The 17,101-nt window shown below is 34.9% G+C and overlaps 1 protein-coding gene across 1 annotated transcript in view; it reads right to left on the bottom strand.

Moving 5' to 3' along the window:
• The window catches only part of CFAP47 (cilia and flagella associated protein 47), a 516,906-nt gene that overhangs the window by 358,892 nt on the left and 140,913 nt on the right, over positions 1-17,101 (bottom strand). The window contains 2 exon segments of the mRNA XM_073798895.1: positions 511-605; positions 12,628-12,769. Coding sequence (XP_073654996.1) covers positions 511-605; positions 12,628-12,769 — 237 coding nt within the window.

Here is a 17,101-nt window from a genome sequence, read left to right on the forward strand (position 1 = left end):
AAAGGGGCACTACCAATACAAATTTCTACAATGTATGCCTGAGCTTCTTTATTATGCAAGTCTCTCTTTTTTTTCTTTCCAGATGGATTCATAATTAGAAGAGAGGCAGAAAGATAAGAAATAAAGAGTAGATTATCATAGAAGTGATTGTATTATATATCTGGACTTTTTCAATTTTTATTATTGCCTCTCCCATTTCCTCACCTGTATGGAACATATTTCACGTTAATTTTAATCACAGCTTCCATTTGTATAAAGAAAGAGGGATAACCATTCAGTTTAATATATTTTGAATAGTCCTATTAAAATATACATATATAAAATAAGTGGCTTTATACATTTGTATACTTTATTACTTCTGAGAAATACGGTCTATATATACATATATATATATGCAAGTTCTCGACAATGAAAGTATTCTTAAAACACATCCTTCAGAATAATCACCTTAATAAACTGAAAACCATAATCAGAAAAAAAATGTAAATTGCAACAATTCTCTATACACACCTGAGTTTTTGTGACACTTTTATTAGGATCCATAGTATGTAATGGGATTTCAAATATAAAATCAGTGCTGGAAAATGTCACTGGTGCTTGCAACACTGTGAGAGGAAAGCAAATACACTGTTAACATACTAATAGACATAAGCTCACAGATAATTTTTACTTTACATTTAAATTTTCTACCTATTTTTGTATTTCCAGCCAGAAAATAAAATTATGTTTAAAAACATTTCAGGAATATCTTGGTTTATCACATCTGTAAGTTCCCATTTTGTAATGGTAGTTAATTACAAGTAAAATATAAAATGTACCCTTGAGTCAATAAGAGTATAAAATATACTAAATATTAATCTCAGGAAAAAAACAGACAAAGTTAAAATGATGTCCACAGTAAAATTTCACCAATGCAGAAGTACAGAAGTGAAAAGAAATATAGAAGGAAAAATTATTGGAATATAGGGAAAATATATAGATGGCATATCAAAAAACATTCTATACATGAAACAGAAAAGCTCTATGGAGAAAATGGCTATTCATGGAAGGTTAGGAATGGAATCATATGTAAAAATACATTAGAGAAGATATTATCTGCTGGAAACCCCTATATTTTTAATAGATTTTTAGAGCAATTTTAGATTCACAGAACTGAGCAGAGATTTCCCATATAACCCCCTCACCACTGCCACACACACAGCCTCTTCCTTTATCAACATCCTCTACCACGGCGGTACATTCGTTACACAGGAACCTGCAATGACACATCATTATAAGCTAATGCCCACTGTTTACATTAGTGATCATTCATGGTGTACATTCTCTAGGTTTGAACAAATGTATAGTGACATCTATCCACCACTATAGTTTCATACAGAGGAGATTCCCTGCCCTCAAAATCCTCTGTGGTCTATTTGTCTCTCTCTCCCCACAACCCTTGGAAGCTACTGATCTTTTTTATTGCCTCCATAGTTTTACATCTTCCAAAATGTTATAGTTGGAATGATACAGTACGTAGGCTTGTGAGATTAGATTCTTTCACTTAGTAATGTACATTTAAGGTTCTTCCATGTCTTTTCATGATGTGATAGCTCATTTCTTTTTAGTGCTAAATAATATTCCACTGTCTGGATGTACCACAGTTTATCCATTCACCTACTTGGATAAACAAGATTTGGAAGGACATCTTGGTTGCTTCCAAATTTTGGCAATTATGAACAAAGCTGCCATAAAATTTACATGCAGGTTTTTGTGTGAATATGAGTTTTCAACTCTTTTAGGTAAATACCAAGGAGAGTGATCTGCTGGATCGTATTATAAGAGTATGTTTAGTGTTGGAAAAAACCACCAAATGCCCAACTGTCTTCCAAAGAAGCAATATTATCTTTCAATCCCATCAGCAATGCAATCTCACTAGCAATTGCATTCACATCAGCTCCTGTTGTTCACATTCTCATCAGCATTTAGCATTGTCAGTGTTCTGGATTCTGGCCATGCTAATAGGTGTATAGTGGTATCTTATTGTTGTTTTAATTTGCATTTTCTTGATAACATATGATGTGGAGCATTTTTTCATGTGCTTATCTGCCATCAGTATATCTCCTTTAGTAAAGTGTATGTTCAGATCTCTGACCCATGTTTTAATTGGTTTTTCTTATTGTTGCATTTTGAATTCTCTGTATATGTCTTTTGCAAATATTTTCTCCCATTCAGCAGCTTGTCATTTGGTATCTTAATACTGTCTTTGGCAGAGCATAATTTTTTAATATTAATTAGGTCCAGCTTATTCTTTCATAGATCTTGCCTTTGTTGTTGTACCTAAAATGTCACTGCCAAACCCAAGGTCATTTTAGAGATGTTTTCCTATGTTATTTTCCATGAGTTTTATAGTTTTGCATTTTACATTACGGTCTTCAATCCATTTTGAGTTAATTTTTATGAAGGGTATAAAGTCTGTGTCTAGATTCATTGTTTTTGCTTGTGGATGTCCAATTATTCAGTACCATTCTTTAAAAAGGCTATTCCAAATTGTACTGCTTCTACTCCTTTGTCAAAGACGAGTTGACTATACTTATGCAGGCCTGTTTCTGGGCTCTTTTTTCTGTTCCATTGATCTATTTGTCTAGTTTTGTCAATACTAAACTCTCCTGATTATTGTACCTTTGTAGTAACTCTTGAAGTTGGGTAGTGTCTGTCCTCTAACTTTGTTCTGTTCGCTCAATAGCATGTTGGCCACTGTGGGTCTTTTCCCTTTTCATATAAACTTTGAATCAATATGTCTGTCAATATCCACAAAATAACTTGCTGGGATTTTGACTGGGAATGCATTGAATCTCTAGATAAAGTTGGGAAGAACTGCCAACTTGACAATACTGAATCTTTCCATGCATTAACATGGAATATTGCTCCATTTATTTAATTCTTCTTTGATATCCTTCATCAGAGCTTTGTAGTGCTCCTCATATAGCTCTTATTAAGTATTTTGTTCAATTTATACCTAAGTATTTCATTTTTGTTGGGTGCTAATATAAATGGTATTTTGTATTTAATTTTAAATTCCATTTTACATTACTTGTATACAGGAAAGCAACTGACTTTTGTATATTAGCCTGTATCCTGCAACCTTACTATAATAGCTTATTAGTTCTAGTTTTGTTTTAATTTACTCAGGTTTTCTATAGACAATCATGTCACCCACAGACAAAGGCAGTTTTAGTTCTTCCTTCCTAATCTGTATACCTTTCAATTCCTTTTTGTGTCTTATTGCGTTAGCTAAGTCTTCCAGTACAATGTTGAGAAATAGTGGTGAGAGGGGATATCCTAGCCTGGTTTCTGTTCTTAGTGAGAAAGCTTCAAGTTTCTCACCATTAAGAATGACGTTAGCTGTGGGGGGTTTTCATAGATATTTTCTGTCAAGTTGAGAAAGTTCCCCTCCATCACTCATTTACTGAATTTTTTAAATGTATATATGGGTAATGGATTTTGTAAAATGTTTTTCTGCATCTACTGATATGATCATGTGATATTTTCTTCTTTAGCCTGTTAATGTGATGGCTTAATTTTTTTTCTTTCTAATAAAAAAAGTTGTATGTTCTTCATAAAGAAAACTGTAAGAACACAAAAAATCACCCCAAATTATCTATACTCTACCCACTCAGAAATCATTACTGTTTATGTTTTGTCTACATACAATTTTTCATATACACATATATATTTCCATAACCCAAAAGTGGGGCCATATAACCACATTTTGTAATCTGCACTTTTTTTAAACAAGATATCATGAATTTTCTTAGAAGTATAGCATTCCTTAATAAACTCATAGTATAATCTAATTACCCAATCCCCTATTGCTGGACATTTAGGTTACTCCCAGTATTTCACCATCATTGGTAATGCTCTAATGAACATCTTTATATATTCCTTTGTTTTCTTAGGATAAATTCCTAAGGAATGTTCTTAACAGAGAAAACTGATATTTGGGGGTTGTATCTATAATATATATTTCACTGGTTTAAGTTATAGTTTGCTTATTTAAAATATATCTTCAATTCCTCTAGTGCTTTTACTTTGCACAGTGCTTTCCGCTTTGCCAAGTATGCAAGGAAGCTACCAATTGTCCTTTTTTTACTGATAAGAAAACTGGTTAATTGAGTTTTGAATGTGAACCAGCCTTGCATACATGAGATACCCCTATACCTCTTTCCCCTTCCCACTGGTAACCACTAGTGTGTTCTCTATATATGTAAGTCTGTTCCTGTTTTGTTATATATTGGGTTGGCCAAAGAGTTCATTTGGGTTTTCCCATAAGATGTTATGGGAAAACCCAAATGAACTCTTTGGCCAACCCAATATATTCATTTATTTTTTATATTCCACATACAAGTGAAAACAGAGTATTTGTCTTTATCTGCAAGGACCTTTTTAATAACAAAATAATCCTAATTCCTCCCTACCTTCCTTAACATACTTATAGCATAATTGTTTGATTACTGTCATTGTTTCATTATTGTCATTAATTTCACTTACATATAAGTATACATAAACATATATATAAATAAATACCGTTGTGTTATTATGTTGAATAAACTTAAACGTCAGATCAAGAATATGAAAAATAAAAAATCTTATTTTACCTTTATTTATTTTGTCTCCAGTGCTCTTTTCTTTATATAGACCTAAGTTTCTCACCTATAACATTTTTCTTCTCGCTAAAGAACTTCTTTTACTACTTCTTTCAAGGCAGGTCTATTGGCAACAAATCCCCTCAATTTTTGTTTTTCTGAAAAAGTCTTTATTTCTCCTTCACTTTTGAAGGATAATTTCTCAAGGTACAGGATTCTAGATTGGTGTTTTTTTGTCTCTCAACACTTTATATATTTCCCTCCATTCTTTTCTTGCTTGCATAGTTTGTGAGAAGAAGTCACATATAATTCTTATCTTTGCTCCTCAATATAGTATGGTGTTTTTTCCTCTGAATTACTTCAGGATTTTTTAAAATTAATTTTTATTATAGTTGCTTTACAATGTTGTGTTAGTTTCTGCTGTACAGCTAAGTGAATCAGTTATACATATACATATGTCCACTCTTTTATATTCCCTTTCCATCTAGGTCACCACAGAGCACTGAGTAGAATTCCCTGTGCTATACGGTAGGTTCTCATTAGTTATCTATTTTATATATAGTAGTGTATATATGTCAATCCCAATCTCCCAATTCATCCCAACACCCTTCCACCCTTGATAACTATAAGTCTGTTTTCTACATCTGTGACTCTATTTCTGCCTTGCAAACAAGTTCATGTGTACCATTTTTCTAGATTCCACATAAATATTATACGGTATTTGTCCTTCTCTTTCTTACTTACTTCACTTTGTACGACAATCTTTAGATCCATCCATGTTGCTGCAAATGGCATTAATTCATTCCTTTTTATGGCTGAGTAATATTCCATTGTATATATGTATCACATCTTCTTTATATATTCCTCTGTCAATGGATATTTAGGTTGTTTCCATGTCCCGGCTACTGTAAATAGTGCCGCAATGAACATCGGGGTGCATGCATTCTCAGGATTTTTTAATCTTTGATTTTTCTGCAGTTTGAAAGTGATATGCCTAGGTGTAGTTTTGCCATTCATCCTGTGTGGTATTCTCTGAGCTTACTGGATCCATGGTTTGGTGTCTGACTTTAATTTGGACGAAATTCCAGTCATTATGTTTCAAATATTTCTTGTTACTTTCTTTTTCTTCTCCCTCTGGTCTTTCCAGTATACATATATTACATACTTTGTAGTTGTCCCACAGTATGTAGATAGTCTGTTTTTTTTTTGTTTTTTTTCCTCAGTCTTTTCTATCCTTGCTTTTCTTTGGAGATATCTATTGAGATATCCTCAAGCTCATAGATTCTTTCCTCAGCCATGTCCCATCTACTAATACTCCTATCAATGACTCTTCATTTCTGTTCCAGTATTTTTTGATCTATAACACTTCTTCTGGATCTTTCTTAGAATTTTCATCTCTGCTTATATTGCCCAACTGTTCTTGCATGCTGCTTACTTTATCCATTAGAGTCCTAAGCATATTAATCATAGTTTCTTTAAATTCCCAATGTGATCATTCCAACACCTCTGCCATATCAGCATCTGCTTTTCAATGCTAGTTCTGTCTCTTCAAACTGTGTTTTTCACCTTTTAGTATGTCTTGTACTTTTTTCTTGATCCTTAGACATGATGTATTGGGTAAAAGGAACTGCTGAAAACAGACCTTTAGTAATGTGGTAGTAAGTTGTGGGGAGAGGGGAAACATTCTATAATGCTATGATTAGATCTCAGTCTTTAGGTGAGCCTGTGTCTCTAGACTTTAGCACATGAACTTTACATGTGCTTCTCAATCTGTGCCCCACCACCACCAATCTGGGACTAAATGGCTAGAGTGGGCTGAGTTGGGTATTTCTCTTCTCCCACATAGAAGGTTACAGGACGCTGGAGTTGGATATTTCCCTTCCCTGAGATCAGTGAGGGTCTGATAAAACCCTAGCAGGACCTGGTCAAATAGTTTCTCCTGAGGGCAGACCCTGTTTAGCAGAACAGAATGTTCTGGCATATTTCAAAATTATTCCTTTTCCTCACCCCTGCCAGAAACATGAGGGGATCTTTCTCCTATATTCACTGAGAGAATCAAGTCAAGCTCCTGGAGGTAAAATTCACAAAACTACCAGAGCCCCTAATGACTGGGGCTCCATGGAGATTTTCTCTCAGACTTGTCCATGCTGAACCTCCAGCAATTCATCAATTACAATACAGGTTTCCTTCCTCAGGCATTGATTCCTGAAGTAACTTCCATTCCAGCAAGTTGTGATTCTCTGTATTTGCCCATGACTCTTTCCATTTTCAGGAGCATGAATCTGCCCTGTGACCTCACTTCTCTTATAGATCTAAAAAGATTTGTTGATTTTTCAGTTTGTTTAGCTTTTGTACTTGTTGTAAGGATGGAGCAGTAACTTTCAAGCCTCTTACACAGTGAACCAGAAACCAGAATTGAAAATCTATACTTTTTGAAACTTACCTTGGAGACGTTTGTAATCCTTAATGAAAACTCAAGAATCTTACAAGTTTATGGGAGTGTAAGTCCCTGGAAAGAAACCAATTTCTGATGCAAAAACTCATGTATCTTACAAGTGCTTTTATTATACCAGTGGAATTAATAGATGCTTTGGCAGGAAGTTAGGACATGTGGAATAGGAGAAATGTGTAGATAGTGTTCATCATTGTGTCACCCCCAACTCTCGTCATGAGAAATCCTAGGAAAAGACAATATTATGGCACACTACAAGAAATAGTACATCTAAGATGTTCTGCCTATTTGCAAACTGGCAACTGGGGATAGATCACTGAAATAATAGATTGGTTATATCTTTAAAAACAAAGCACTGTTTTGCCATATTATGACACCATTTAGATATCTCTATTTCATTTATATAAAGCTACATTCTACCCAACACGTTATTAGAGAAACAGTTTCTGGAGAAACTGTTTCTCAAGATTAAAGTCTCACATACTAATATTTTGGTTCCCCCCCTAAATTAAAACATTCATTGGCATCCAGATTGTCAGGAAATGATGTAATAGTTGATGCTGAAGTCAGCATTGTGAGACTCACTAAGAAACGTAATAGGAAAGAATCAACAGACATTTAAGGAACTCCTCAACATGAGGGAGACAGAAATAAAGGAAAAATGATTCAGCAAAAATTGAGACAATGTAGTCAACAGAAGTTCAAATAATTTATAACATACAGATAAAAAGTGTTGCTTTCGGGCTTCCCTGGTGGCGCAGTGGTTGAGAGTCCGCCTGCCGATGCAGGGGACACGGGTTCGTGCCCCGGTCGGGAAGATCCCACATGCCGCGGAGCGGCTAGGCCTGTGAGCCATGGCCGCTAAGCCTGCGCGTCCGGAGCCTGTGCTCCGCAACGGGAGAGGCCACAACAGTGAGAGGCCCACGTACCACAAAAAAAAGAAAAAAAAAGTGTTGCTTTCATTTAAAAAAAAAGTCTATAAGTAAAGAAATAGAAAAAAGTTCAAAAATCTTGTCAGTTTGAAATCACCAAGATAACTTTTTAAGACATAAAATAGTCAAGTCAGAAAGATATCCTGGGAAATAAAATGAAAAGATGAGAAAAAGGATAATAAGGGAGAATATGTAAGATAATTAAAATATATAATATAATCAAAGAGGTACAAAATCTAACCAATATGAGTCAGAGAAAGAAATAAGAAAATAATGGGAAGGAGTTTTTCAAGGAAGCAATTTAGGAAAACTTTATAGAACTGAAGGACATAAGCTTCTAGAGTGAAAAGCTCCACAAGAACTTAGGACAGTGGTAAAGATAAAAGCTTCACACCAAAGTCATCAATGGGAAATGATGGAGTACAGGGATAAAAAAGTTTCTAAAACCTTCTAAAGGGAAAACAGAGGGTAATATATGATGGATGGGAAAGAAGAATGGCATTAGACTTCTAAATGCAACAATGGGAGTTAGAAGATAACGATAGCACCTTCAAATTTTTGAGGGAAAATTATTTTGAATCTAGAATTCCACACTCAACTATCATTCAAGTGTGGGAGGAAAAACAAAGATACTTTCAGACATGGATTTTCTAAAAAGGTAACTCCCTTGCACCCTTTCTTTGGAAGCTCCTGGAAGATGTAATCTATCAGTACAATGAAGTAAACCAAGAAATAGGAAGGTGGGAATTTGAAGAAACGGGATATTCAAGGTAAAAAAGAGTCAAAAGGAATCCCTACAAGTAGAATGAAGGGAAGTCTCCAACTCTGCCACAGGGGAAGAAAGCATCTAGTCCATGTTGGAACAGGAAGTTGATGTGCTCCAGGAGGGCTGCTTGAAGAGAACAAGAAGACATATTATCTGACAGACTAGACTATGTGGAATACTGTCCTGACAAGCATATTATAGAGCTTTATAGCATGGAAGGATTTAGTAAAATACCTAAGGACAATTAAGCAATTATTAACTCCAGAATAAAAAAAAAAAGTTGAAATAAAGGAAATAAAATAACTATGCATGATACATTACTTGGCTAAACAATGTACAATCCATCATCATAATAATTAAATCTGATAAAAAGTTTAATTGAAATTAAAGGTATATTAGGAAAATGGATAAGAGGAGTTAGAGTTTCCAGTGAGTCAAGTTGCCTATCATCAAATAAGTGTTTTCATTAGATAATTAACGAGGAAAATCACTGCCTCTAGGGTGCAGGATAAGCCTCAAGGAGGAGACAGATAATGGATTGCAATTCTGGATTAGCATATTTTAATTCAAAAATGAACGCATGTAATTTGGGAGTAAAGAGATCACAGCAGGCTTGCGAGCTCTTACTTAGGTATCATCATCCTACCGAGGTGATGGCTGAGAGAGTAACGGATTTGATCATACCTCCTTGTAAACATAAAAATGGTATTGACCAGTGGCCTTATTCAAAGAAGAAACTTGACATGCATTATCTGTCCAAATAGCCAATTAAAAATATCTGGGATTTATGGGGCATTGCTCGTAGGAGAATGGGTATTTATCACATAGGCATTATCTGTATAACTATGAAGATTAAAAAACAATGCAGAGCTCCAAACAAAAACAGCATCCTTTGAGAACAAGGTTTCTACAAATATCATTCAAAAGTCATCTGTTAATTCAAAACCAAAGGCATCCTACAGTGGGATCAAAGGACAAGTTGGAAGATGCCAAGTTCTACAGGAAGAAATATTACATCTTTGTCTCATTTTACTTGTATCATTTGAGTCATTAGCAAACTTTGGTGTTGATAAGTTATATGATATAATTAAGTCTGCTTTGACGTTTCAACTGTTGGTGTAAATACAATAATATTTTTATAAATTAAGTAAGTATAAAAATTACTGAATAAATTTTAAACCATTAAAAATAGGGGAGGAAAAAAAAAAAAAAAAAATCGGGGCTTCCCTGGTGGCGCAGTGGTTGGGAGTCCTCCTGCCGATGCAGGGGACACGGGTTCGTGCCCCGGTCGGGGAGGATCCCGCGTGTCGCGGAGCGGCTGGGCCCGTGAGCCATGGCTGCTGGGCCTGCGCGTCCGGAGCCTGTGCTCCGCAACGGGAGAGGCCACAGCAGTGAGAGGCCCGCGTACTGCAAAAAAAAAAATAGGGGAGGGCTTCCCTGGTGGCTCAGTGGTTGAGGGTCCACCTGCCGATGCAGGGGACATGGGTTCGTGCCCCGGTCTGGGAAGATCCCAAATGCCGTGGAGCGGCTGGGCCCGTGAGCCATGGCCGCTGAGCCTGCTCGTCCGGAGCCTGTGAGAGGCCCGCGTACCGCACAAAAAAAAAAAAAAAAAAAAAAAAAAAAATAGGGGAAAACACCAGAATTACATATTTACCAATCCTGTAGATGGGGAAGACGATCTAATCTTTAAAGCAATGTTGGAAATCACAGAGGAAATGATAGATTTAACCATAAAATTATTTAAAAGATCTACTGAAAAATGAATAAAACTAAAGGCAAACAACAAATCTTAAAAAACATTGACAGTAAACATGAAAAAAAAATATTATCAATAAAGAGGTCACTGACATCTATTGGATAAATACAAAACCTCAGTGATAAAGGCAAGGTTCATGAACAGATAATTTATATAACATATATATAATTAACAGCAAAGATACAAAATGTTAATTCTCATGAGCAATCAAAAAAATGAAAATTGAAGTGAAGAACTTTTAATCACAAAGAAAGAGATCCAATTTCTTTCATTCAATGCTGGTTAGAGGTGACACTGGAGGAGGGGTGAAATGACACTGACACACCTCTTTACAAAAGCCCTTTGGCAAATATGTACTGATACATACTTTAGAAGAAACGCAGGCAATTCAGAGACTCTCACCTTCAAAAAAATCTAAATAGGGAAAAAGTATTATACACAAAAATGTTCACTACTACAGTATTTACATTAACAAGAAAATAAAAGAAGGAAACAACCTATGCTTGTGATTATGTTTAAGTAATCTATAAGAGTGTCTTACTGGATGAAATACTCTACAATAGTTGTCAGTGTTAATTTATATAATTAATAAGAGTCTACAGCATCCAAGTAAAAGTTTCTATTGAGTAATCAGATTTCAACTTAACATAGGCAGTAAGATCCCAAGTATGTTATAAATAAGCTAATAAAAGCAAAATAGAGAATAAGAGTAAGACACCAAAATATTAGTAAGAGTATGCTCTAAATATTCACATTCCAGATGATGTTTTCTGTGTTTCTACACTTTCCAATTTTCCTTAATGATGATACATTAATTTTTTAAAAATCTGTGAATTTTATTTTCTTTTTCATTAAAATAACTTACCTAATTCAGAAAAATTACACAATAATTATTTTCTTTCCCTAAAAAGATATCTTAAAACAAGGGAGAAATTTTTAACTTCATGGAGCCTCTCCACCAGTAGTGAAAATTCTAATTCTGTATTTTAAATGGGAGTGAAATAAATCTCTATACTATATATGCTACTTTAATGAGGCTTCTCTTACTAGGTGCCAAGTACAATTATTAACTGATCACTATTTTATTATTAAAGACAATTAATGTCAGAACCATAAAAACATAGTATAATATAAACTAGACTTAACTTTTCAAGAAAAATACTTAAGCACATATAATACTATGCAAAGTCAAAGCCAGTCAAAAGTATGGTTTACAGAGGGCATCAGTTTTATACTTGAACTCTTGGAGAAAATGAATAAATATTCAATAAATAATTCAAAATTTTAATATACTTGTCCTTCTTTACTTGTACTTAGTTCTTTAGTAACCCATCCCTTTGGGGTGAAAAACATTTCCTTAAATAAAATTTTCATCATTTTATAACCAATGTATTTTATTTTAATAATTTCTATTTTGATTTAATCATTTAAATTGCCCACACAATAAACAAAGTACTAACCTGACCTTTGTTTTTTATTATATCTTGTTTTTCAAAAAATATTTATTTATTTGGCTGCACGGGGTCTTAGCTGAGGCATGCGGGATCTAGTTCCCTGACCAGGGATCAAACCTGGGCCCCCTGTATTGGGAGCACAGAGTCTTAAACCACTGGACCACCAGGCAAGTCCCTATATCCTATTTTTTTTTTTTTTTTTGCGGCACGCGGGCCTCTCACTGTTGTGGCCTCTCCCACTGCGCAGCACAGGCTCTGGACACGCAGGCTCAGCAGCCATGGCTCACAGACCCAGCCGCTCCACGGCACGTGGGATCCTCCCAGACTGGGGCAGGAACCCGTGTCCCCTGCATCGGCAGGCAGACTTCCAACCACTGCGCCACCAGGGAAACCCTATCCTATTTTTTTAAGCAAAGGTAAATCATGTGAGATTATATCCAGGCTATTTATTAAAATTCAATCTCACAGACTCACAAACACATAAGAATCGTATCGTAAATTTACTAACATTTCTATTTTGAAAAAATAAGTATCATGCTCTAATTTTTTAAACTTAATTTTTAAGTTAACTTTAATTTTTTAAACTTCTAGCTCCTTAAGCATAAATATTTGGTTTATGCACATCAATTTCATATTACATACCAGTAGCTTGAACGTAACATGGTCGAATAAGTGGTGCTGTTTTTGGAATCATAGGAGAGTCCGACAAACAACACTGAGTGTAAAGTTCTGAAGCTGCGAAGAAATTAATTCGAACTTGAATGCTAAAGTTGTAAGTTGCCACCTGACAGACAAAAAATACATTATAAATGTGACTATTTTTGCTGTAAAAATTGTGATTTTTAAAAATTCAAATACAGTTGGCATACGTTATGTTAGTTTCAGTTGTGCTACACAGTGATTTGACATTTGCATATATTATGAGATGATCACCATGATAAGTCTAGTAATCAACTGTCCCCATACAAAGCTATTACAACGTTATTGACCATTTTCTCCTTATGCTGTATATTACACCCCTGTGGCTTATTTATTTTATAACTGGAGGTTTGTATCTCTTTATTCCCTTCACCTATTTCAACCAATACTATTTTTTATTGTACATATTTAAAGTTTACAACTTGATGATTTGATTTACATATACATAATGAAATAACACAATCAAGCTAATTAACATATCCATCACCTCACATAGTTACCTTGTTGTGTGTGTGAGAGAGACAGAGTTAGCAAATTTCAAGTATAAAGTACAATATTGTTACCAGAAGTAACATATGACCCAGCAATCTCACTTCTGGATGTTCACTTAAAGGAACTGAAATCAGGATCTCAAAGAGATACCTGCACTCCTATGTTCACTGCAGCCATTATTCACAATAGTCAAGATATGGAAACAACCTACATATTCATGAATGGATAAAAAAATAAATGTGGTATACACATACAACGAAATATTTTTCAGTTTTAAAAATAGAAGGAAATCCTGCCATTTGCAACAACGTGGATGGACCTGTGGGACATTATACTAAATGAAATAAACCAGACACAGAAACACAAATAATGTATGGTCTAACTTACATGTAGAATCTAAAACAGTCAAACTCATAGAAGCAGAGAGTAGAACGGTGGTTGCCAGGGACTGGGGGGAAGGGAGATATGGGGAGATGTTGGTCAAAGGGTGCAAAGCTTCAGTTATGCAAGATGAGTAAGTCCTGGAGATCTGACGAGATACTATGGATTTAGCAAAACAGCAGTTTAAAAAAAAAGACAGTTTCAAAAAGAAAATTATCATATGACATTGAAAGAACATTTTTTTTTTTCAAAATAAGACTTGGCTTATTTTTCATTAGTCCAAAAATAATTCTTAAAAATAAAAAATAAAAATATTAAAAATAATTGCTATTAATTCAAAATGGACCAAAGACCTAAATATAAAACCTAAAACTATAAACCTTGTAGAAGAAAATGTAGGAGAAAAATCTTTCTTAAGTGCAATACAAAAATAATCATCTATAAAAAAAATAAATTGTACTTTATCAAATTTTAAATTTATTTACTTATTTATTTATTTTTGGCAGTGTTAGGTCTTCGCTGCTTTGCACGGGCTTTCTCTAGTTGTGGCGAGCGGGGGCTACTCTTCGCAGCGGTGCACGGACTTCTCATTGCAGTGGCTTCTCTTGTGGAGGACGGGGTCTAAGTGCATGGGCTTCAGAACCTGCAGCGTGTGGGCTCAGTAGTTGCGGGTTGCAGGCTCTAAAGCGCAGGCTCAGTAGTTGTGGCACACGGGATTAGTTTATCCACTGGCACATGGGATCTTCCCGGACCAGGGCTCAAACCCGTGTCCCCTGCATTGGCAGGTGGATTCTTAACCACTGCACCACCAGGGAAGCCTCTCTCAAACTTTAAATATCTGTTCTGTTAATGATAATGTTAAAAAATAAAATTACAAGCCAAAAACATATTTCTCACAAAAAAATCCATCTTACATCCAAAATATATAAAGAACATACAAAGATTAATAAAAAACAAAGTACCCAATGAAAAACTATGTATTGAAAAGACAATTCAGAAAAGAAAATGTACATATGACATATTACCACATAATTAGGTGTTTAACATCATCAGATATTAGGGAAGTGCAATTTGAAATCACAGAAGATAACACTTCATACCTATCAAAATGCTTACATAAAAATGATATTACCAAGTGCTGATAAAGATGTAAGCACCTAATACATTTATGAATTGCTGATAGGAATGCAAAATTTTATAGTCATTTTGGAAAAGTTTTCTCGTTTCTTAGAAAATTAAATACATACTTAACATAAGGCCCAGAACTCCCAACCCTAGGTGTTTACCAAAGAGCAGTGAAAACTTATTCATACACAAACCTGCATGCAAATGTTTTTAGTGGCCTTATTCATAATCGTGAAAACCTGAAAACAAGCCAAATTCCCTCCCAATAGTGAACGGATAACAAACTTTGGTAAATGCATCCAACAGCTTTCTACAATAAAATGGAATGAACTACTGTTACACAGAATAATACGGATGAATTTCAAATGTAGTATTCTAAGTGACAGAAGCCAGATTGATAAGGCAACCTATTTTATGATTTCATTCATATCATATACAAGTGAAAAGGCAAAATTATACAAAAAAAAATGAGATCAGTGTTTGCCCTGAACTGAAGGTGGGGGAGAAGGTGACTACAAATAAGGACAAGAAAAATTTAGGAGAGGTGATTTTCTATGAAATATCCAGAATAGATAAATCCATAGAGACTGAATGCAGATTGGTGGCTGCCAGTGGCTGGTGGGAAGAGGGCTGGGGAGAAACTGCTTAATGGGTAAAGGGTTTTACTTTGGAGTGACGGAAATGTTTTGAAATGAGATAGATGGGGTGGTTATACCATATTGTGAAGGCACTAAATTGTTTACTTCCAAATGGTTAATTTTATGTTATAGAAATTGACACTCAATAAATTATTTTTTAAAAAATAAATGAAGGACAAATCAATCAGAGGTTTCCAGGAATTCCCCAGATATCTACCATGTGATGATCTCAAGATTCTACAGAAATAAAAAATATGTGTTAAATAAAATGAAGAGCTAAATAATAAAAAGCATATAGTTACAGCTTGCCATGCATATTACCCTACTAGGCAAACTCTTGGGCTTTTTGTTTCAGTATTAGCTGGCTGCTATGGTCTGAAAATATCCCCCCAAAATTCATATGTTGAAATCCTAACCCCCAAAGATGATACAATTAGGAGGTGGGGCTTTGGGAAGTGCTTAAGCCATGAGGATGGAGTCCTCATGACTGGGATTAGAGTCTTATAACTATAATTAGTGCCTTGTAAAAGAGACTCCAGAGAGATTCCTGGCCCCTTCCATCCTGTGAGGACACATCAAGAAGTCCGCGACTCAGAAGCGGCCCTAACCCCACCAATTCTGGTGCCATGATCCTAGACATCCAGGATCCAGAACTGTGAGAAATAAATTTCTGTTACTTATAAACCACCCAGCCTGTGGTATATTGTTATAGCAGCCTGAACAGACTAAGACAATGGCCATGTCACTGCCAATTCCATCTCCCGTCATAGAATCTTTTGCAAATAATCTGTTCCCATAACAGAATTATAGAAGCATAAAAATACTGTAACATGTTTTATTTTCATGGATGTTTCATTTGTCTTGACAAATCAGAGCAAGCAACTCATTCCCATGATAATCTATTTCTGCAGTGATACCAGCACACAGGTGTCAAGGAGTAAATTGAAAAAAGATATAGTTCATGTCCAAATACTACACTTTTATATCTTTCTCAAAACAAAACAAAACTTTGTTTGATCTTATTTCTCCTGGAATTTCTCATTGTTAGTCATCAACAACCAGTTATATTTTGTCTCATTTCTATTTTTCCTCTTCTGGTTTGTTTTTTTTCATTTTTTACTTGTTATATTAATAGAAATCAATACTTTCACACATATTTTAATAGTATTTATATTATTTTTTAGGTTACTATTGTATTCTTTCCTTTTTTTATATATAATATGAACTCATTTTAAACTCAAGTAATGCTATACACTGACACAGAAGACATGTGAGTGGCCCACAAGGAAAGGAGAGGGTTGAGTGACTTAGTGTAAACAAACAAGTCTAGTCAAGGATGCCAAATACAATTGTAATTGTCCACAAGCAGTTTTGATTGTACCCAAACCTGGTGCAACGTAGGAAAGGAAGGGTTACAACTAGAAATAAATCAAGTCCTTTATTGCTGATTTCACATTTTCCTGCTGCATAGGTCAAACAAGAGAGCACCCACTGACAATTTACATCTACACACACACAAAGATAGATAACTTACAAGTAGCTATAAATATAGTGGAGGACACCTGAAATGCCTCACTGGCACAAATTTAGTGAGCAAAATCTCACAGGGTGTGCTGTCTCTGCAGGGTTCTTTATGTTCTTCTTATTGTCGGATTGAATTACACTTCTATACACTAGGTAAATCTCCCTTTAAACTACCTAGTAAATGTTGAACAATTCAAAATCTTAAGCAATGTGCAGCACTCCAGAAAACTATAAATATATATAATTTATTTTAATTT

The sequence above is a fragment of the Tursiops truncatus genome, chromosome X (genome assembly GCF_011762595.2).
Source record: "Tursiops truncatus isolate mTurTru1 chromosome X, mTurTru1.mat.Y, whole genome shotgun sequence".
Classification (NCBI taxonomy): domain Eukaryota; kingdom Metazoa; phylum Chordata; class Mammalia; order Artiodactyla; family Delphinidae; genus Tursiops; species Tursiops truncatus.